The sequence below is a fragment of the Hetaerina americana genome, unplaced genomic scaffold (genome assembly GCF_022747635.1).
Source record: "Hetaerina americana unplaced genomic scaffold, ioHetAmer1.1.p SCAF_5, whole genome shotgun sequence".
NCBI lineage: Eukaryota > Metazoa > Arthropoda > Insecta > Odonata > Calopterygidae > Hetaerina > Hetaerina americana.
Window position 1 is genome coordinate 33,214,626 of NW_027287095.1, and position 18,815 is coordinate 33,233,440.

The following is an 18,815-nucleotide window of genomic DNA, read 5'->3' on the forward strand; positions in this document are numbered from 1 at the left end:
TGCAACCAGTGTAAATTTTATGATTCCTTGTCATTCACATGTATGGGTGAAATAGAGCTAAAATTGAAGCCTTTTAATGTTGTGAACATTTTCTCTTTCTCTCACAAAGGAAGTATGAGAGAAAATGAAAAGAGCAATTTCACTTTTGGGGAGGAATAGAATATGTGGTGAAACTATATAATGGAAATTATGGCACTTTAACATATCTCGAATTTATATTTTCCTATATTTTTTTCAAGTAGACCTTAATAAGAGTATATTTCTATGATGCAAAAGATTTGAAGAAAAAAAGATTTTTGTTTTGTCATGAGTTTCACAATTGTTGAACTACTAATTCTACACAATTTTGACTTCCGCGGTCCTTCTCATCCATGGTATTCATGGTATCAGACTTTGGTCGCGTCATACTCTTTATACCCTTTTTTCTGGTGTGTGAATAATGAGCCAGTACAATGGGAATACACATTATCTTCTTAATCTTAGGGAAAGGAACTGGCCTCCCTACCCTGATGCGTGAATTTTACATACCATTGGGCTTAGTACTGAGTGAACTCTACCATCACTTACCAAACCAACCTTCGGGTTGATTGTTGTGTTTATGGTTTTTACCAATTTATTATATTACTACAAATACTTGATGTTGCCAATGCATTGAAACTGGTAATAGAATAATGAAGTTTTTTGCGTGAAAAAATGCAAAGTTTGTTTATTCAGTGATCATGAATTTTCACAAAGTAGACCCTCAAAACTTTCCAATTCATAATAGCTTGTAACTAAGGTTAAACAACTAATTGATTTAAAAAAACAATCCCAGTGGAAAATTAAAAGCATGACAGCCTATGTATTTCAAATTATAACTGTGGGAGATAACCAAACAGGGTGCGGCGGTTATCTCCAGACCAATTTCAATTTGAATTTTCCGCCATATTGTAGTTCCACTGCAGGTCGCGATTTTCATTCTTGAAAGCTGTAGGCATCTAGTAACCAGTCATAACCTCAAAATGGCTAAGACGTTACATACCCGTGCGGAGTACAATCGAAGAGCTGCTATTACCAAAAGTATTCACACTGGGCGTTCGCCCAGGGAAATAGTTCGATTCTTTGGGTACCCCAGATCAACTGTATATGATATTGTGGCTAAGTATAATGCTTCAGATTAGTTTGGGGAAGGTTTCGCTAACTCGGCGAGGAAACCTCATTTGAGGATAAAGGTGCGACGCATGCTGTCTGAGGCTGCCAGAACAAAGCAGATGGCTCGCTGCAACCTCTATTGTGTTGTCTAAAAAATGAATCTGCAGGGCGAATCAGATTCTTTTCTGATGAAATAATTTTCACCATTGACGCAAATATCAACCGGAGAAATGATCGCTGGTGCCCACGACCCTGAGGATCTCCCGATTGTTGCTCGAACAGAATTTCCGGCTAGTGTTCACGTTCTAGGTGTTGTGTCCAGTGAGGGTGATATCATGCCACCACATTTCTTTGAAAAGGGACAAACTATCACGAAAGAAGTGTTGTCTGCAAATTCTGAAGAATGTTGTGAAACGGTGGATGGTAACTGTGGCCTCGAGGAGACAATACATTAGTCTTTCAACAGGACAGTGCACCAGCTCATACGAGTCATTTAGTCCAAAACTGGCCCTCAGATAACATTGACATGTTCTGGTCAAAGGAGTTCTGACCCCCGAATAGCCCGGACTTGAAACCTCTCGACTATTATGTTAGGAGCATAATAGAAAGAGTTACCAATAAGACGAGGCACCCTAATGTTGCATCTCTACGTACCGTTGTTGTAGCAGCAGTCACGAATATGGACAGCGCTGTTTTAAAGGGTGCGTGCGATCGATTCAGGACAAGATTGGAGGTGGTTATTACAGCTTGAAGGGGGTTTCATTGAGTAATGTTACTCTTGACAGATACCGCTGCTTTTATGTAAATTGATTTTCATTTTCATTTGTATTTTTTTAATAAATTTGATTTCAAACAAAAGTTTCATTTGTCCGGATTTAAGCACGGTACCCTGTACAGTCTGATGGTGATTTAAAAAAATAATATGTACATTTATAACTAATTGATTTGCAAATGCTAATTTGAATGACTCAATATGCTTGATATAAACCTATAGTTAAAAAAACATGGAACGGTCAATGTAAAAATAAGACAAAAATCAGTTTATCAGCTCCATGAAGCTGTGATTTTAAATGAATTCCTGGTTAATTGATGAAAATTAGATAAAAAAATGTATTGTTTTGTTTGGAAAGTTGTCCTGACCATAAAAAGTATGTAAATTTTATAATTTATGTAAAGTTGGGTTTTTCTTAGTTTAAGGTTTCACTGTTATACTTAAATCATAATTTACATGGATTGCACTGTCAAGCATTCAAAAATTAAAAAAAGTTGTTTAATATTTTTTCAATATCTTTGGGGAATAATTTATTTTCTAATAAAATTATAAGGATAACAGCCATTACCAAATTCAAGACCATAATGAAATCATAATTGAATGCAATTACCATTTAGTATATTCTCTTCCCAGCACCTCACAATTCTTTAAAGTTTGAGGGTGATTAGATATGCCAGTTCAGATGACATCCCTGCAGCTTCAGTGATTTCTTGCACTTTCAGTCTGTGATCTTCCATGACCATTTTATGCACTTTGCAAAAATTTTAGAGGTAGTGACACATTTTGGCCAACCATCATGGGGATCATCATCTAAGCTGTCCTGACCAAGCTTCAGCTTGTTTGTCCACTTGGGAACAGTTACATACGAAGGAGCTGAATTTCCCAGATTGCTATGAAAGTCAGCATGAAATTCCTTTGCTTTCTTACCTTTCTTTACAAAGTATTTGATCACTGCTCGAATGTTAATTTTTTCCATCTTCACTAATCACTACACAGGAACAACAACCGAGGCATCTGCACCATAGATCTCTTCCCCGAGCACTGATACCCTACGTGTTTACTCATAAAGGATTAAATATTATTACACAGGAAACTCATTGCACTAGTGCTGACATTTGGTGGTGATTCCAAGAACCTTTCAAACTGCCCTTGTATGAACATTACACAAAATGCTAACAGTATAACATTTTCAGAGTGTAAAAATCATTTGCCTTGACCGGGATTGGAACCCGAATCCCTCAAGGTCCGATCTAGTGCTTTAGCTAGTTAAGCTATCGAGGCATCCTCTTGGCTAAAATTGCAGAGTTTAAGAGGGCGCCTCGATAGCTTAACTAGGGAAAGCACTCGATAGGGCATTGAGGGATCCAGGTTCCAATCCCGGTCAAGGCGAATGATGTTTACACTCTGAAAATGTTGCATTGAAATGCATATTAGCGAATGACTCTGTAAAAAGTTGCTGCTGCTGCATCTCCTGCAGTTTCTTTGGAATTTAACGGTCTAGCATAAACGTGATTTTTTCATGGAATAAATATGTGTGAATAGCATATTTATGGTCTTACAGTTATGAGCAGCACTAAATAGAGCATTTATTTGCGGTGATTCTGAGAACCTTTGTAACTACCCTCGTATTTAATTCCCTGTACTTCTACTTGAACAGATAACTTGATTAGCAAAGCTGCAAGTATATTGGTATGAAATTTTTAATTTCATAATACTTGGGTAACAAATTTATTTCCTTTATGAAAAATTGTTTGATTGCCATGTTGGACCGGTTCAATTATGTGGGCATTCCTATGCAACAGTTCAAGGCCAAGAAAATATTCTGTATTGTACAAGTTTCCACCCTGCTAACACCAATTTTGGGGGTTATTCAGGAAGGGAAAAAATAACACCTTCAGAAAAATAGAAATTAAACTCAAGAAAGGTGTTGTCCATCCAGGACTTGTTCCCCACTATGCCATATTTTGCTGCTGATAGTCTTGCTGTGCAGGGTTTGTTTCATTATTTTATGATAAGTTCCCACTGAACGCTGTCTCTATTGCCTCTCTTAAAAAAGATTTTGAACTTGTAAATGTGTTGTACAAGCTTAAACAAGGTGGTTTAGTTTATGGCCAACTAATGAATGGTTAATGGATAGGTAAAAACCAAATAAGTCATATTTCCCTTTTATCCATAGGTATCTTATAATAGCATCAGTTATTTTATTTGAAAGGCCTATGATATATTCTTGTGTGGACAGATGAGCCTATTTCAATAGACTTTTTTTTAGCAGAGAAGGAAGAAATTTAATTAAATTAATTAAGATTTGAACTTCTTCATGTAATACAGTTAGTAGATGAAAGAGAAAAGAAGTTTCTTGTCCCAAAGGTTGTAGGAGTTGCTGCTTTAATGCTCACAGTTTCAGAGAAACATTTGATGATGAATTATTATTACTGGTATCCTACTGTTAGGATAGATTTTGGATTAACACAACAGTAAAATAACTCCTTTGCCCATTTCACAAAACATCACTGAACACCTAGCAATACATTAAGCCCTCTTCGATTCCACATACTTCCTCCTTCCCTTTATTCCATCTAACATGCATATCCTTTCCTACCCTTTCCTCATTTACATAGCACCATCCCCTCCTTCACAGAGTACAGCATCCCATTGGCTATCAGTATGCCGTGCATCCATCTTTCCCGTCTCCTTTTAATTTTTCCCAACAATCCCCTCTTCCCTCCCACCATGCCTAGCACTTCCTTGCTTGTTTTCCTTTCCGTCCATTTCATTTTTTCTTGTCATCTTGCCTCAATGACCAATGTTTCCTTTCCGTACATAATCACTCTCCATATCAAAGTTTCAATTAGCCATTTCCAATTCCCCCATCCCTAATAAAGCATCTTTGCCTAATGTAATTCATCTAATAATTTCCATACTGCTTAGATCATCTGGGTCCAAAACACTTTTGAGTTATTTTACCTGCTCAAGTTTAATGAGGAATGCATTCTATTTAATGTAGCAGCAGTTAAGTATCTGGTAAAATGGAGGGCATCTCTTTCAGATGTATCATTTTTATAGGAGATTGATCATTTTTTCATTTTCTGCATTGAATTATTTTAATTTTTGTAGAGTTTTGATCTCAAATTACGGGGTGCGGCAACATAACTTCCTTTTTTCAAACACAAAACACTATCAAAAAAGAAGTTATGTTGCCGCACCCTGTATTATCGGCAATATTTATATTAAAAATAGTTTCTCCAAGGAAACTAATGAAATCCATACGTTTTATTGAAATGCCACTACTTAAGGCAATTATAATGTAATGTTAATTATATTCATGTTAGAGTAATATGATGAACTATTTTTATGCATTAACCTCAAATTGCTATCATATTTCTCCAGAATAACCAGATTGTCATATTAATTTACTGGCCATTCTTCCACATTGGGCTTTTAATTTATTGTAATATATTTATGTATTTTAACATGTAAAAATAAGAGGCATACCAAAAATTTGCTACCTGTCATTATCTGAGAAATTACCTCATTTGCAATGAATTGATCATCTTTCTGCTTCAGAGGTATATTGCGGTGAGTATAGTGATGTAGTGGCTACAGCCTCCAAAAATATGGGAAACAAGAATAATTCAAAGAAATTATTTTTTGAGTTAACAATCATATAACAATACCAGAAAACACAAAACATCCCAAAGGATCTTAAAGTTGCAAATTATTAATAAGATTATGCAGAAATGAATAAAATGATTGGATCCTAAAAAGTATGTAGGATAGTGTCTTCGAGGCAAGTTTTTGATCACCATCGTTGTCGACATTCTATGTCCCACACAATAATAGCTCATAGTTATGAAAATAATAACTGTTGAAGGAGAAAATTTGGATGAGAGGAAAATACCTCCTTATTTGATGCAGTACCTTTAGTATGGGAGTAATAGATGAAATGATCATTGACCAGTCCAGACTCTCCAGGCCAGTCCCTCCATTGGGAGGAGAAGGAAGTTGAACTTGGGAGTGTATGAAAGTATCCAATGAGTGGGGAAATCAGGTGACCTTGGACCACCTGGACTTAGACTTAGGATATACTCGAAATTAATGAAATGAATATAGGGCGTATAAATAATGAAAGTAGGGCAGAGGGGTCATTAAGACAGGAGGAAGAGAAGGATTTAGATGAAGTTGGCATCCAGATTAGCTTATACCAAATGGCTAAATGAATTCTTCAGCTGAAATTTTGGCTTATCTTGTAATTTCTTTGCTCTGTACATCTTCTATCAAGGGTATTAAAAATGATGGAGGTATATGCATAAGGTACAGTGGAGTGAAGGAAGTGTATTTAATATCTTGGGAGGAATAAGATGCGAGAGTCATTTAAACTCAGGGAAAATACAACTAAAAATTATTTTGAATGAAAAAAATAGGCATGTAAAAATTAAAGGTTGATAGGGGCATAATTCATATGGAATATTCTACAGTCCCTAGGAATTAGTATAATGAAATTGAGGCTCTGTTCATTAACTATTTGCTGCATTGTCATGGGATTGCAAAAGCTATTTGTATATTTTTTCTTGATTTATTTAAAATTTTATAAAAAAAATATTAATTCTGATTTCTTCCTTTTAAGTTAATGTGAAACATTCATATTGAATTGTTTTGAAGATTTATATGACGTTGGATGTCATGATGTTTTTAATTTTCTCTGAGTTGGAAGTGTTTAATCAACAAATATGAGGAAGGTCAAACTCTAAGATAATCTTCATTTAACTCTTATCTACTCGAATTAAAAACCCTCATCTACTACCATTTACGTGGATTTTTCATGTTAGGTACAGTAGTTGCATATCTGATAGGACATTTAAAATCTTTTCAAATTATTAGGCCCACAAGCTCTGAAAATAATGAAGAAAGGTTCTTCAGAATGTGTTAATTGGAGCACCATCAATTTCACTTGCATGAGTAGTCAGAATGGTGTTTGTGTTTCAGTACTAAGTCCACCGTAGTTCAAAATTTAAAATATAATGACAGTAAAATGGGTGAAAAATACCAAGTTCCTGGATTTACCCCGTGTTGGGTCAGCCAAAACAAAACATGTTACACTGTCCATTTGGTGTATTACAATATGGCAAGCTATTTGATTGAATATTGGTGGAGCTGTGGGCTCATAAAGGTAGGGTTACCAGTTTTCAGAGACCAAGATTATGATAATTATGAAAAGGGAAGTCCTTCATTGTTCTTGAGATTTGTATATATTTTTATGAATGTTTATTTGAAGCAGGAAGAAGGTTGTTTAATTATATATTTCACTGATGACATCCCTGTGATACTTAATTTCTTAGTTGTTGATTTAATGATAGTGGCATGTTGTCTTTCTGGGTGTTTTGATTTTCATCAATTCTCCATGTAACAGATATATCAGTTTAGCAACAGTAAGTGATTTCAAAGTTTATCGTAAAATTCCCACTGACTGACTTTAATGGTGGAGATACGTCTTAAACTATATTCTCATTTCAAGCTATAATTGTTGTTGTTTGAAGAAACTTCTATGTTACCCAATTAATAATAATAATAATATGATTATTACATTAGTTATTTAATTTGTGTAGAGAACTATGAATGTAGTTTTGGCTTCAAATGTTTACTTTGATGCCCAGTTTCCGCATGAATGATAGATTTATTGGTTCCTTTACTTAATAACGAATGTGTTGGCAACATACTAGAAGACTGGGTTCCAGGGAATTTGGTGTTGTGGTTAGGGGACACATTTATGATTGAACCAAACTATCCACATCTATTTTCATAGGTAAACTTTTTTTGGTACCTACAAATATTTTTCATAAAAATAACTCCAAAGAAGGAAATGAGGCCTTCAGTTCCAAGCTTAACTTCATAAGAATTACCAAAAGCTTTAAATTTAAGTTAAATGTGTCATCATGGATATTTACTCCAAACCACTTGCTAAAAATTGACAAATTGAATCAAATACCGTATCTTTCCCTTAAATATGTATCAATGGTACACTTCTTCATCATAATTGCCTGTAGTTATCAAGTTAATTAAAGGTATTATCCCAAAGCCATTATTCCACTCAGAGAAATACATTTTAAACCAGAAAATTTTAAAAAATATTCTTAAACTTCTCCCGTCTAGTTCTCTTATTATGAATGCATGATATTTCAATTCGATATCTTATTTTATACGGATACATTATTTTATGCAACCCAAGAGGCATACATAATTTTCTTGACTGTCTGAAATTACCAAAAATATACATTGCGTCTCATCCTTCATCAGCCATATTTTCTATGTATGTGATTGTAATTAAATTGTTTTGGTTCCTTGTATAAATGGCCAACTTACTTATTTCTCTCAGGATATGTTTCTTCATTACATTTTTTTCTTTCAGACACACACACTCTCTCTCTCCATTGTATATATTCTAAACCCATGCCTCAAAAGCCTCTTTTTGTCTCTAACCTCTGTCTCTGAGTAGTCAATTTCCCTTTTCCGATTTCTAATCCTTCTCTCATCTTATCTGAACAGATTACCTCCATGTGACTTCGGTCCTCAAGGTTCCCACTCAGTAATTCTTTCCTTTTCCTAAACTTTCTCATGCTATCATAGTCCACTTCATGAACTCCTCACCATTCCATCAAGTCATAAGCCACCAAAGTAAGGAACTCTCATCCTCTCTAAATGTTGTCCTCCAACTAACTGTACAACAGGTTTTTTGGTTAGCTTCATTGATTGGACTTTAAAGAAGAATACCTCTTAACGTCACTACCTATTTTTCCTTAGGGCGGTGCTCTCTCTTCACGTGGAGGACGCAATTCATCATCTTCAGCATCCTCGGCATCAGTGTCAGGGGCACAGTGTGGATCAGGAAGCTTAAAGCCTCCCCCTCCTCCACCCCCGGGGGCTGTTAACTTAGAACGTTCATACCAAATTTGTCAGGCAGTTATACAGAACTCACCAAACCGTGACCAATTGAGGTGCCAACTCAAACCTCCTCCATCCTCCCTTCTGGCCGCAGTATCTGGTGGTGCTGCATCCGGGAGAGGTGGAAATTCTGGGAATAATTCATCATCAACTTCATCCAGTGGTTCCATAGGGGGTAAGAAGGCCACCCAGTATGGTCTAGTGACATCAACCAGGATGACTGGCAGCCAAAAGTCTGGGAGCACTCCATCTCTTGCAACATCTGTGACTAAAGCGGTGCCTAGTCGGTCTTCGAGTGCCACAAGTGTTCGTCAGACATCATCTCCTGTGGTAGTGCGACATGTGTATGCAAACCCTTCGGTGGGAGGTGCTCCAGGGACTGTCCCTGCAACAGTGGCTCTAATGCCTCAGGCAATGGCAGCTATGACTCCAGAATCCCGTAGACCAAGGGTAAGATATAATTTTAGGAGTTTAATTAAAAGTAGTAATGCTTAAGGAGAATGAGTGGATAAAGGCATTACTAAGTGCTTGCATACCATTTTTGAATGAATGGCTCATAATCCCTGAGGATGTCTCCATGAAAGGATGTGAAAGTTTAAGGTGTCCTATAAAATAACTTAAGGAGTGAAAAGCTTTGGCACTAATGGCATACATTTTCAACATTTTAGTTTATATTGAGCATGGTTTTGCCATGTGAGATTCATTATCCAAGTTTGCAGTTTGGCGAAAGTTTAGTAATCCAGTGTTTTTGTATGGCTGTTGCAGGCATTGGAAAGCCCATCCTCATCACCCTCTCAGTCCTCTTTGCCATCAGTTGCGTCGACTCCATCGGCCACTGTTGCATTACACGCTCAGCCTCATCCATTACATCCGCATCAATATATTTTGGTGCAAAGGACTACGGGCCCCTTGGAAGGTGCTGCTGGTGCTGGCAATCTTGTAGCCACGGGCTCTGCCACAAGAGCAGCTCTAATCCTCAATCACCAAAGGATCCCCACCATGGCAGCTGGCGGTCACAGTTTAAATGTAGGAGCAAGATTGGGGCCTCCGAGAGCTTCCAGTGCTCCGCCATCGAATGAAAACATATCAGTGGCACTGCAAAGGGGAGCAGTGAGTGTTACTGGAAAGGGTGCAACAATTCCAGGCATTACATCTGGTGGGGCACCAACAGGACCTTCTACGATTGCTAATCCAGGTCGTCCTGCCAGTGTCGACTCAGAATATGCCACACAATCTGTAGCTGGTCTTCAAGTAAGGATAGTGTTGGAATCTGATGTACCTTTCTGTAGTTGGTGTTGGTTTTTCCTTTATTATGAGTCCAACTACTGGGATAATTACCACAATCTTAACATCCCCAATAAGGTATAACCTTCCCACTAACCAAACAAGCTGTTGTTTTATGATTACATGTTTGCTAAAAATGTGGACATTGCCTTTCAATTTTGAGGTTGAACTGCTGATTCTCTAGCGAGAGAAGACTACATAAATGCTTTGCCGATTACAGTACTAATATTTTGTTGCGCAAGGCTTAAGATGAAATGTAAAAAAGTAAGATCTTATTATTTGTTAGAAAGCAATGGATTAGGTTTGCTTAAGTAATGGTTTTGGTTGTTTTTATCTAGTGTTTTTGTTATTTATGTGACATTGCTGTCTCCTTTCCATTGCCTCTCTCCCCCTCCCACACACCCACCCCCACAAATCTGTTTAATCTTGGGGTCCTGTCATTTTCTCATTGATTCGTATTTTATGTATGCCTATGTATGAACATTATTAATGTATCATAATTTTCGTCTGTAAAGGATATTTTATAGCCAAGAGATCCATGATGGAGAACTTAAATCTTAGCAAAAGATAAGAAAAGGCTCTCTCTTGTTAACGCTATGATAGAATTCAACCTCTCGCTTCAGAAAAAATGCTGTAATTGGTATCTTGTGATTGTATGCAAAAATTTAAATAATCATGGGACCAATATTCTGGATAAGGAAGGTAATGCTGGAGTTGTTTCATAATAGAAGGTATTTATGAAATATTCCAATCACCCAAATAACTATTTTAAATGGCTGTTACACACATCAAGAAAATGTGTGTCATGAAAAAAGGATATGACTTCCTATTGTATCTCACTTTTACCCTACATGTGATGGGAACATTGTTTTATTTTTCAAAAACAAGAGCACATGAAAACATTTCAATAAAAAACAATTTGTAAGTTATTAATTTGCTGCTGAAACTGTTTTACTTTTCGTGTGGAAAGCAAACCAGCAAATGTCATTGGAGACATGTATGGTGTAATGCGTACATTATTTTATAAATTTGTTGAAACCTAACATTTCCATCATTTGTCATTGCTCCTGAATACCTGATCTTACAAACAAACACAAGCAATGAATGGCAAACTTTTCATATTGGAGATGGCTCAACTGCTTACTACTGAAAGAGAGCCCTCTTATGCGTACACTATTTTCAGAGTCTATGACAAATTTTCATTACTGTGGTAAAATTATTCATTACAAAATTGCAGTAATGTACATGGCTGCTTCAAGGAAAATGAGAAATCAGCTACTGAGAGGAAAACTTTGTATGCATTCTTAGCCATTGCTTCATGAGCATGTTTTAGTAGTTTGTGATAAAAACATTTGCAAAGTTTAATTTCTAGATATAGTGCTAAAAATTGATTGCAACTACATCTAGAAATGTTCTGAGATACTATTTTCCTATATTCTTGTTCTTTTTACAACAATTGCCTTCCTAACGCATGCACCTACATGTTCTGTTCAAGTGCAGGAAATGAGTAAGTTCAAATTGTCATTTTCTTTCTTTATGTTGCACATTTTGATAGGTTACAGCCATTTAAAAATAATAATTTGGCGAATGAATTTTTTATTATCTCCTTTTAATCAACAACAACCCTGCCACTACTTTTCTCACCCAGTTCATTGTTTTCACAGTCAAGAAGGAATTTATATGGGCATTTTTTTAATGTATATTCTAGTTTTCATTTTTTACCATTTTTTTCTTTCCAGGACCTTTTTCTGTTACTGCACTGAAATTAATTTTGAAAGTTTCTGTGTTTCAGAATTTCTCCTTAAATTAAAATAGCCGGAATTTGACTTAAACTAAATAAGTAAATATTTAATCAACCACAACTGTTTAAAGTGAAAGTCAGTTTGATGTGTGTTAGAGGAGCTCACCTTCTAATTACCCTGAAGGTGTTCAAAATCAATTCAGGGTAGGGATGGTGTAGTTTTAATTTCCCCTCCCTTTATTGGATGGATTATTCTGAAAAATTCTGGTATCCAGAACTTCTTATAAAGTAATAATAATAAATAGATTGAAAGGGATATGCAGCTTAGAGATGTTAACAATATTTTAATTTGTCTGCATGACATTTGATTCTTCATCTAACTACTGCAGATATTGGAGAATTGCGATATACTTTGTTAGGGATGTGAGTGAGAGATGCACACTATCTCCTGCTCTCAATATATGAAGTCTACCTGGAAAGGATTCAGCCCTGCAATATTTTGAGAAAAATAGCCTACCTAGAACAATGAGGCCTTAGTCCCCTTCATAGAACTCGATAGGGACCTCACACACTTATCCCAGTGTCTCTTCCATTTATCAAAATTCTGCAATCAATCTGCAAAGTCCTTTTTTGGATGGATGGTCATCAGCTGCTTTGTCGCTTTCACTTTTATCTCCAATGTCTAGAATTTTGTACTGCAGTTATGAGTATCTTGTTCGAAGCTGCAAATGATGACCCATGTTTTCTAAAAAATTCCTTTATGAGAATGGTCATCAGCTGCTTTGTCGTGTTCACTTTTATCTCATCAATGTCTAGAATTTTGTGCTTCAGTTATGCGAAGTTCTTGCTCTAATGAGGATTGCTTCGGCATCTGCTTTCCGAAGAGGACCGTCTTGCCACAATTTGAGGCAGGTAACCCTGAGAATCTATGAGCTTTATGATGTCAGTGATGAAGTTCTCTGCTACCTTTGATTCAAGCTTGCTGATTCCCCATGCCTCACAATGCTATGGATGATGGTTCTTCTTGTTGACTTCTCAAATCACGCACAGCTCCCCTTAAATACTTGTTCGGCTATTGATGATCCTGACTTCTTATTAACCAGGTCGGCAAAAATCACTATTCCTTTCTCCCAAATCATATTCTCGTTAATGGAGTTGCATAGCAATGGCTTTTCACTTATCCATATGAGAAGTAACCTTTCAACATTGTTTAGAATATGTAACCATTGTATAGATATAGTAACCATTGCGTAGATTCATAGCACACTATTGGAAGTATTTATCTTCTTAGTCTTGTCTGTATTCTTGGAGAAAAGCCAATCATATTTGTTGACTGGTTGATGATGTGCATACTAGATCAGCCATGTTCACACCTTGTTTCTGATTTTCAATGATTTTACTTTTCATTTCCACTTTATTTTTATTCTCTTATGAGCTTTTTATGGATTTTTCTTTAGGGCCATCTTTAAGGCTATGGACAAAAAATCATTAAACTTAGCACAAAAAAATCTCTAATAATATGTTTGAACACTAGTTAGGAAAATTGTGATCCCTAGCAATGCAAGAAAATGTAATCAAATCAAAGTTGTTGGGTTATTTTTATGTAAGAAGTCTTGAGTTAAATGTTAAAGTTAGATGGCAAAAACTAGAATTGGTAGAATAGTTTACTGATCTTGGAAGTGTATTGGATCAAGATGTTCAAAATAGTGAAAACATTAGAAGAAGAATTTCATTGGGCAAAGAAGCTTCAGTGGGAGGAGGTATTGATGGGGGCATTTAATTAAGAATGTTAAGAAAAGATAAATGAAAACTTTGATATAGAGCATGGTTTTGTGTGGGGTTAAAGCTTATTCATTGGTTGGGCTGGTTTTTGGAGGAGGATGGAACAATTAAAATTTTTGGAAAGGAACAAAAAGCTTTTAGAAGTGCCTGACATGGTGGAGGTAGGAAGAGGGTTGTCACGAGAAATAAAAGGAGGAAATAAAAGTGGCTGCAGAGGATTTTGATTGTGAATGGAAAGCTGAAGCTTGTGAAAGAGGTGAGAAGGTTAGGCAGGCCAGGTAAAGGGAAGAAATGGACAGGTATCTTGGATGGCATTAAAGGAAGTAGAATGTATGTGAAATTCTGGGTTTATTGTAGTGTTTGGTGTCAGGTTGTGTCTTGTTAGGCAAGGCTAAGAAATGTAGGGGTGCTAAGTTAGTGTTTATCTATAACTAAACTTTAGAAAAGCAAATAATGATGATAATATTTGTTTTGATGTTTCAACTTCATAAGTAAGTATTAAGTACAGCAAAAAAGCCTCAAATGTGTTGTCAGAGAGAGAAGGATAGATAGGGCCAGAGTAGTATGCAGGAGAGATTGGTTACAAAGTAGGTGTTAGGTGGGGTAGTGCCAGGAAGGTAGGAGGAGATAGGTAAATATGAGGGTTATCCCAGAAGTACCCAACCAAGAAAACAAAAATTTTAGAAAAAATTATTTATTTTTCAGCATTATCTTCTTTCAGCTCTATACACTTTTCCCAGCAATGTTCAATAAGATCGATACCCTTTTTATAATAAGAACTGTCTTTCTTCTCAAAATAGCCATTAACTGCTGACATCACTTCACGGTTGGAAAATCTTTGACCACCAAGCCATTTTTCAAGTTTGTATACAGAAAATAACCTGAGGGGGCTTAATCTGGCGAACAGGATGCATGAGGTAGCAATTCAAACTTTAAGTCATGAATTTTGACCATTGCAATAATGGCTTTGTGAGCTGGTCGATTGTCTTGATGGAACAACACTTTCTTCTTAGCCAAATTCAGTTGCTTTTACTTGATTTCTTCTCTTAAACGTTGCAATAAGTTGACATAATAGTTGCCATTGATAGATTTTACTTTTTCAAGATAGTCAATGAAAATTATCCCACGCGCATCCCAAAAAACCAATGCCATGACCTTGCCTGCAGATGAAACGGTCTTCGCCTTCTTTGTAGCTGTTCTCCCTTTTGGATCCGTTGTTTTGATTGTTCTTTTGTCTTAGGTGTGAAGTAATGGACCCATGTTCCATCCATGGTTATAAAATGGTGCAAAAATTCTGCTTTGTTGCTGTGAAACTTTGCTTAACACTCGATTGAAGCATCTTCACAACACTTGTTTTGCTTGAGTGTGAGCAAACGTGGCACCCATCCTGCACACTGCTTTCTCATGTTCAAAATTTCAGTTAATATGCGATGTTCCGCACTTTTTGAAATGCCTACTATGTCTGCTAGCTCTTGCACTTTCAGTCGACGATCATCCATTATCTCTTCGTGGATTATCTTCACCGTTTCTGGAGTCGTCACCTCATTTGGTCGACCAATGCGATGGTCGTCTTGACAGCGCGTACGGCCTCATTTAAACTCTGCTACCCAATATTTTACTGTTGTAAACGGAGGAGCAGGCTCACCTAGAGTAGAATCCAGTTCGACTTTTATATTGGTTGGGCTGAGGCCTTTCAAACAAAAGTATTGTATCGCATAAAGATGACCAATTTTCTCCATTTTCACAAATTCAGTGAAAATATTCACTATTGATGGCTGCCACACAAATACTAAACAACATGTCGTCTTCAAACTTGAAACATATGCTTTATAGATTGCGCACTTTCTATTACAGTGATAATTTTTAAACAACTACCGTCATCTGTAGGTCAGGCCGTGTACTTATGCCCCCCCCCCCCCATGTACTAGGTGATGAAGATTGTGTAGTAGTACCTTTGACATTGAAGAAATTGTACAAATTACACTGTAGGCAAAGGTGTTGGGTGGGTTCAGTCGTGGGTAAAGTCAGAGGAGTGCATGCAAATGTTGGGGGAAACACTCATTTGTGATATGGGTGGAAGTGGCCTATGTGCCAAAGTACTTATCTCCATTTCATCCTGAATGTTAGCCTTTTTCATGAGTTTTTGCAAATTGAGTACTTCTGGTGTGAAATTGAAGTTTTTTACTTAGTTGTAATGTCTCTCTTGCTAAGATGGAATTTCATGAAGTAATCGCTTCAATAGTCAACTTTAACTTCTCGTAGTTAGGTATTATTTATGTTTGTTAACTGAGATCTGTGTGGAAGTATGTATCTGTTAAAGAATGCCAAATGTGTTCTAATTACTAAGAAAATCTGGGAAGTTCATTTAATCAAATTTTAGTCCTTATATAGTGGTGAAAAGTGAAGGAAAATTTTGGCCCAGCATCCGAAAATTCATCATTTTTTTGGTGAGTGTAGCAAAAAGGTACAATATATCATTTTCAACTTCAGTTTTCCCAGAAAATGTAATCGAATTAGATTTTAAATTATAATGACATAATTTTTCTAGATTTCTACTTAAAAGTTAATTTTGAATGTTGCCAATATGTCACACCGAAGATCACCTCATTTTTCTGAGCATACATCTGAGAAAACAATGGTTCGTTCAGTCTGCTAAGAATGAAGTAGGAGGTTGAAGTAAAAACTGGTTTTGCTACTGATTCCCAAAGTCATATTTTTTATAAACTCCAAATGTGTATTGTATTTTTTTGCTAAAATAGTAATTATGATTTATATTTTGTTGAAGTACCATGCTTAATTTTTAGCCAGCATTTTTAATTCATGTAAAGTCTTTGAGAGGGTCAATTGTTGGACTACTAACTCATGCACGGCCCAGGTTCGATTCCCAGGCACCCTCAGCTTCACACAAGCTGTGTGATTTTTTGGGTACCAAATCTTCCTGGGAAACCAAAGGTGGCACTGGGAAAGGAATTGGCCCCCTGACCTGATGTGTCCACATGCCATAGGGCTTAGAAATAGGTGAACTCTATCATCACCTACCAAAACCAACCTCTGGTTTGATTGCTAAGTTTATGGTTTTATGGTAAACTCTTTTATAAAAGTGAATGTAGCCATTTCCACGTTTCAATTTTCTTGTTATTGGGTCATCTCTAGAGACTCCATATTTTCTTTTCTTGCATATGTTTCTATTTTGGCAAGTTCTCTCATTAAGTATACATATGGCATAGATTGTTTGTGTCCTGTGAGATACAGTGGAACCTCACTATAGCGAGTATAATTCATTCCAGAATTTAATTCATTATGCAAAATACGTGTCAAGTGAAACAATTTTTGTGTAAATTATGTAAAAGGTTTATTCAAAGAAAGTTATGTATAGATTAATCATGAATCATATTTATCTTATGTTCTATGGTCGAATAAACAGACATGGATGCAAATTTCATTTGCAGGAAATAATCACATTTAACCTCCTCTTCTGTACTTGACACTCCACTAAAGGCTCTTGTAGTTTCTAAATGGTAAACAAGCAAAGTTTAATGTTTAAATCGCTGCTTATGCTACGTGATGCAGCAGTTGCACAATGTGGGACTTCTCTCCTTGTCATTTGTTATGTGAAGCATCACTTGTCAAGCGAGCCACATTTTTATAATATTTTTTTCTTGCTATGTGAATTATTCATTAAACAATGCTCCACTTCATTACCTTATATCATAAATAGCTACGTTACTATTGCTTTTATCTTCATTATTTCTTACTTTTTGTATTCCATAGATCTAATAGCTGTACTAATGAAATATTTTCCCAAGGAAAGAAGAATTTATCATAATAATTAGATAGATGCATAGACATTTCACAGGCTTTCTTGCTAAAGGGACTGCCTTTGGATCCTAGCAGTAATTGATTTTTCATTTATTTTTGCACTTTTACTTGGGCATTGTGTAGTCATTTCTTCAAGTTATGTAAATATGTACACCATTTATCAAATGGGATGTTCAAATGTGAATCAGGTTGCACCCATCAAGAGAAAAAATTGTATGGCAATGTTACCTTTTTCGACACCCTTCCTTCTCCCCTGTCTCTGACTTTCATATCTTCGGTAAATATCTGGAGTATAGAAATTGTTTTCAAAGTCAACTCCCCCTGAAATAATCTTTGTCATTGTTGCTTCATGCATAATCCTCACCATTTGAGATGTCTAAAATTTGTTTGATATAACTCTCCATTACTGAGGGACCAATTTCATTTCTTTCCATTCTGGTGCCAAAATGGTTCTTGTGGTTGCTATCAGTCAGCTGAATGGATGATTCGTAGCTGTTGTTAGTTGCAATCTTTAAAAAAAGCTTGGTCGTACTGAAGTAAATAAATATCATATTTGAAGTTTCAGTCTGGGGCAGAGTTTTGCTTACACTCTTTTTGATTTTTGCAAGGTTTGCAATGCGAAAGTTAATTGTACAATATTTATAATTTCACACGTACTGCATGATTGATAATTTATATTATATTATCCATAATATAGCTTCTAAAAACAATTATAGACTTTAATTGCCAACATTGTTTTTGTGCTGTTGTTATGCTAACAATAGTAGATAGATGAAAAGTAGTGACTGATATATTTAGACCATGAAATATTGTTTCAATGTATAAAGTGTTTAAAAAATATTTGAGTGAGAAACCTTCCTTGTCATTTTTTTTTAAATTTGATAAATGGAACTCAAAGAGCTGTAAAACAGATTGCCTATTTCACCATAGTCAACGTTTGAATCTGGAAATATAGCTCAAAATTATATGCCATTACACAAACAAAACCTTAATCCATTAGAATATGCCTGATAGCTTTTACTTAGTATGTTTACATCTTAAGAATTTCCAAAAGTTAGGAGTTACAACATCAATATTATGTGCTGTTTTGATACAGAAAAAATGTTGTATTTATACTAGATTCCCTCAAGTTCCCAATGCAGATTACTCTTTCACTAACTGGTGCAAATCTTATGTATTCATTTGAACCCACTAAAATTATCTACCAGGGTTATCAATATTATAAAATCTTGATCAGAGATTGAAGATATTGTTATGTTGTTGGCCCTACTTGCTATGACATATTACTGGTGTCCCCTCAAAGACAAAGTTAGCACTCTAAATCCTCTCATGCACTCTTCCTCTATATTC

At 35.9% G+C, this 18,815-nt stretch overlaps 1 protein-coding gene across 2 annotated transcripts in view; it reads left to right on the forward strand.

Annotated features, from left to right (window-relative positions):
• The window catches only part of Asx (Additional sex combs), a 44,336-nt gene that overhangs the window by 21,084 nt on the left and 4,437 nt on the right, over nt 1–18,815 (forward strand). The window contains exons 11-12 of one of the 2 annotated variants that reach the window (XM_071592870.1): nt 8,699–9,289; nt 9,605–10,090. In XM_071592870.1, coding sequence (XP_071448971.1) covers nt 8,699–9,289; nt 9,605–10,090 — 1,077 coding nt within the window. The remainder of the gene's footprint in view (nt 1–8,698; nt 9,290–9,604; nt 10,091–18,815) is intronic. The other variant, XM_071592871.1, reaches the window with a different exon arrangement.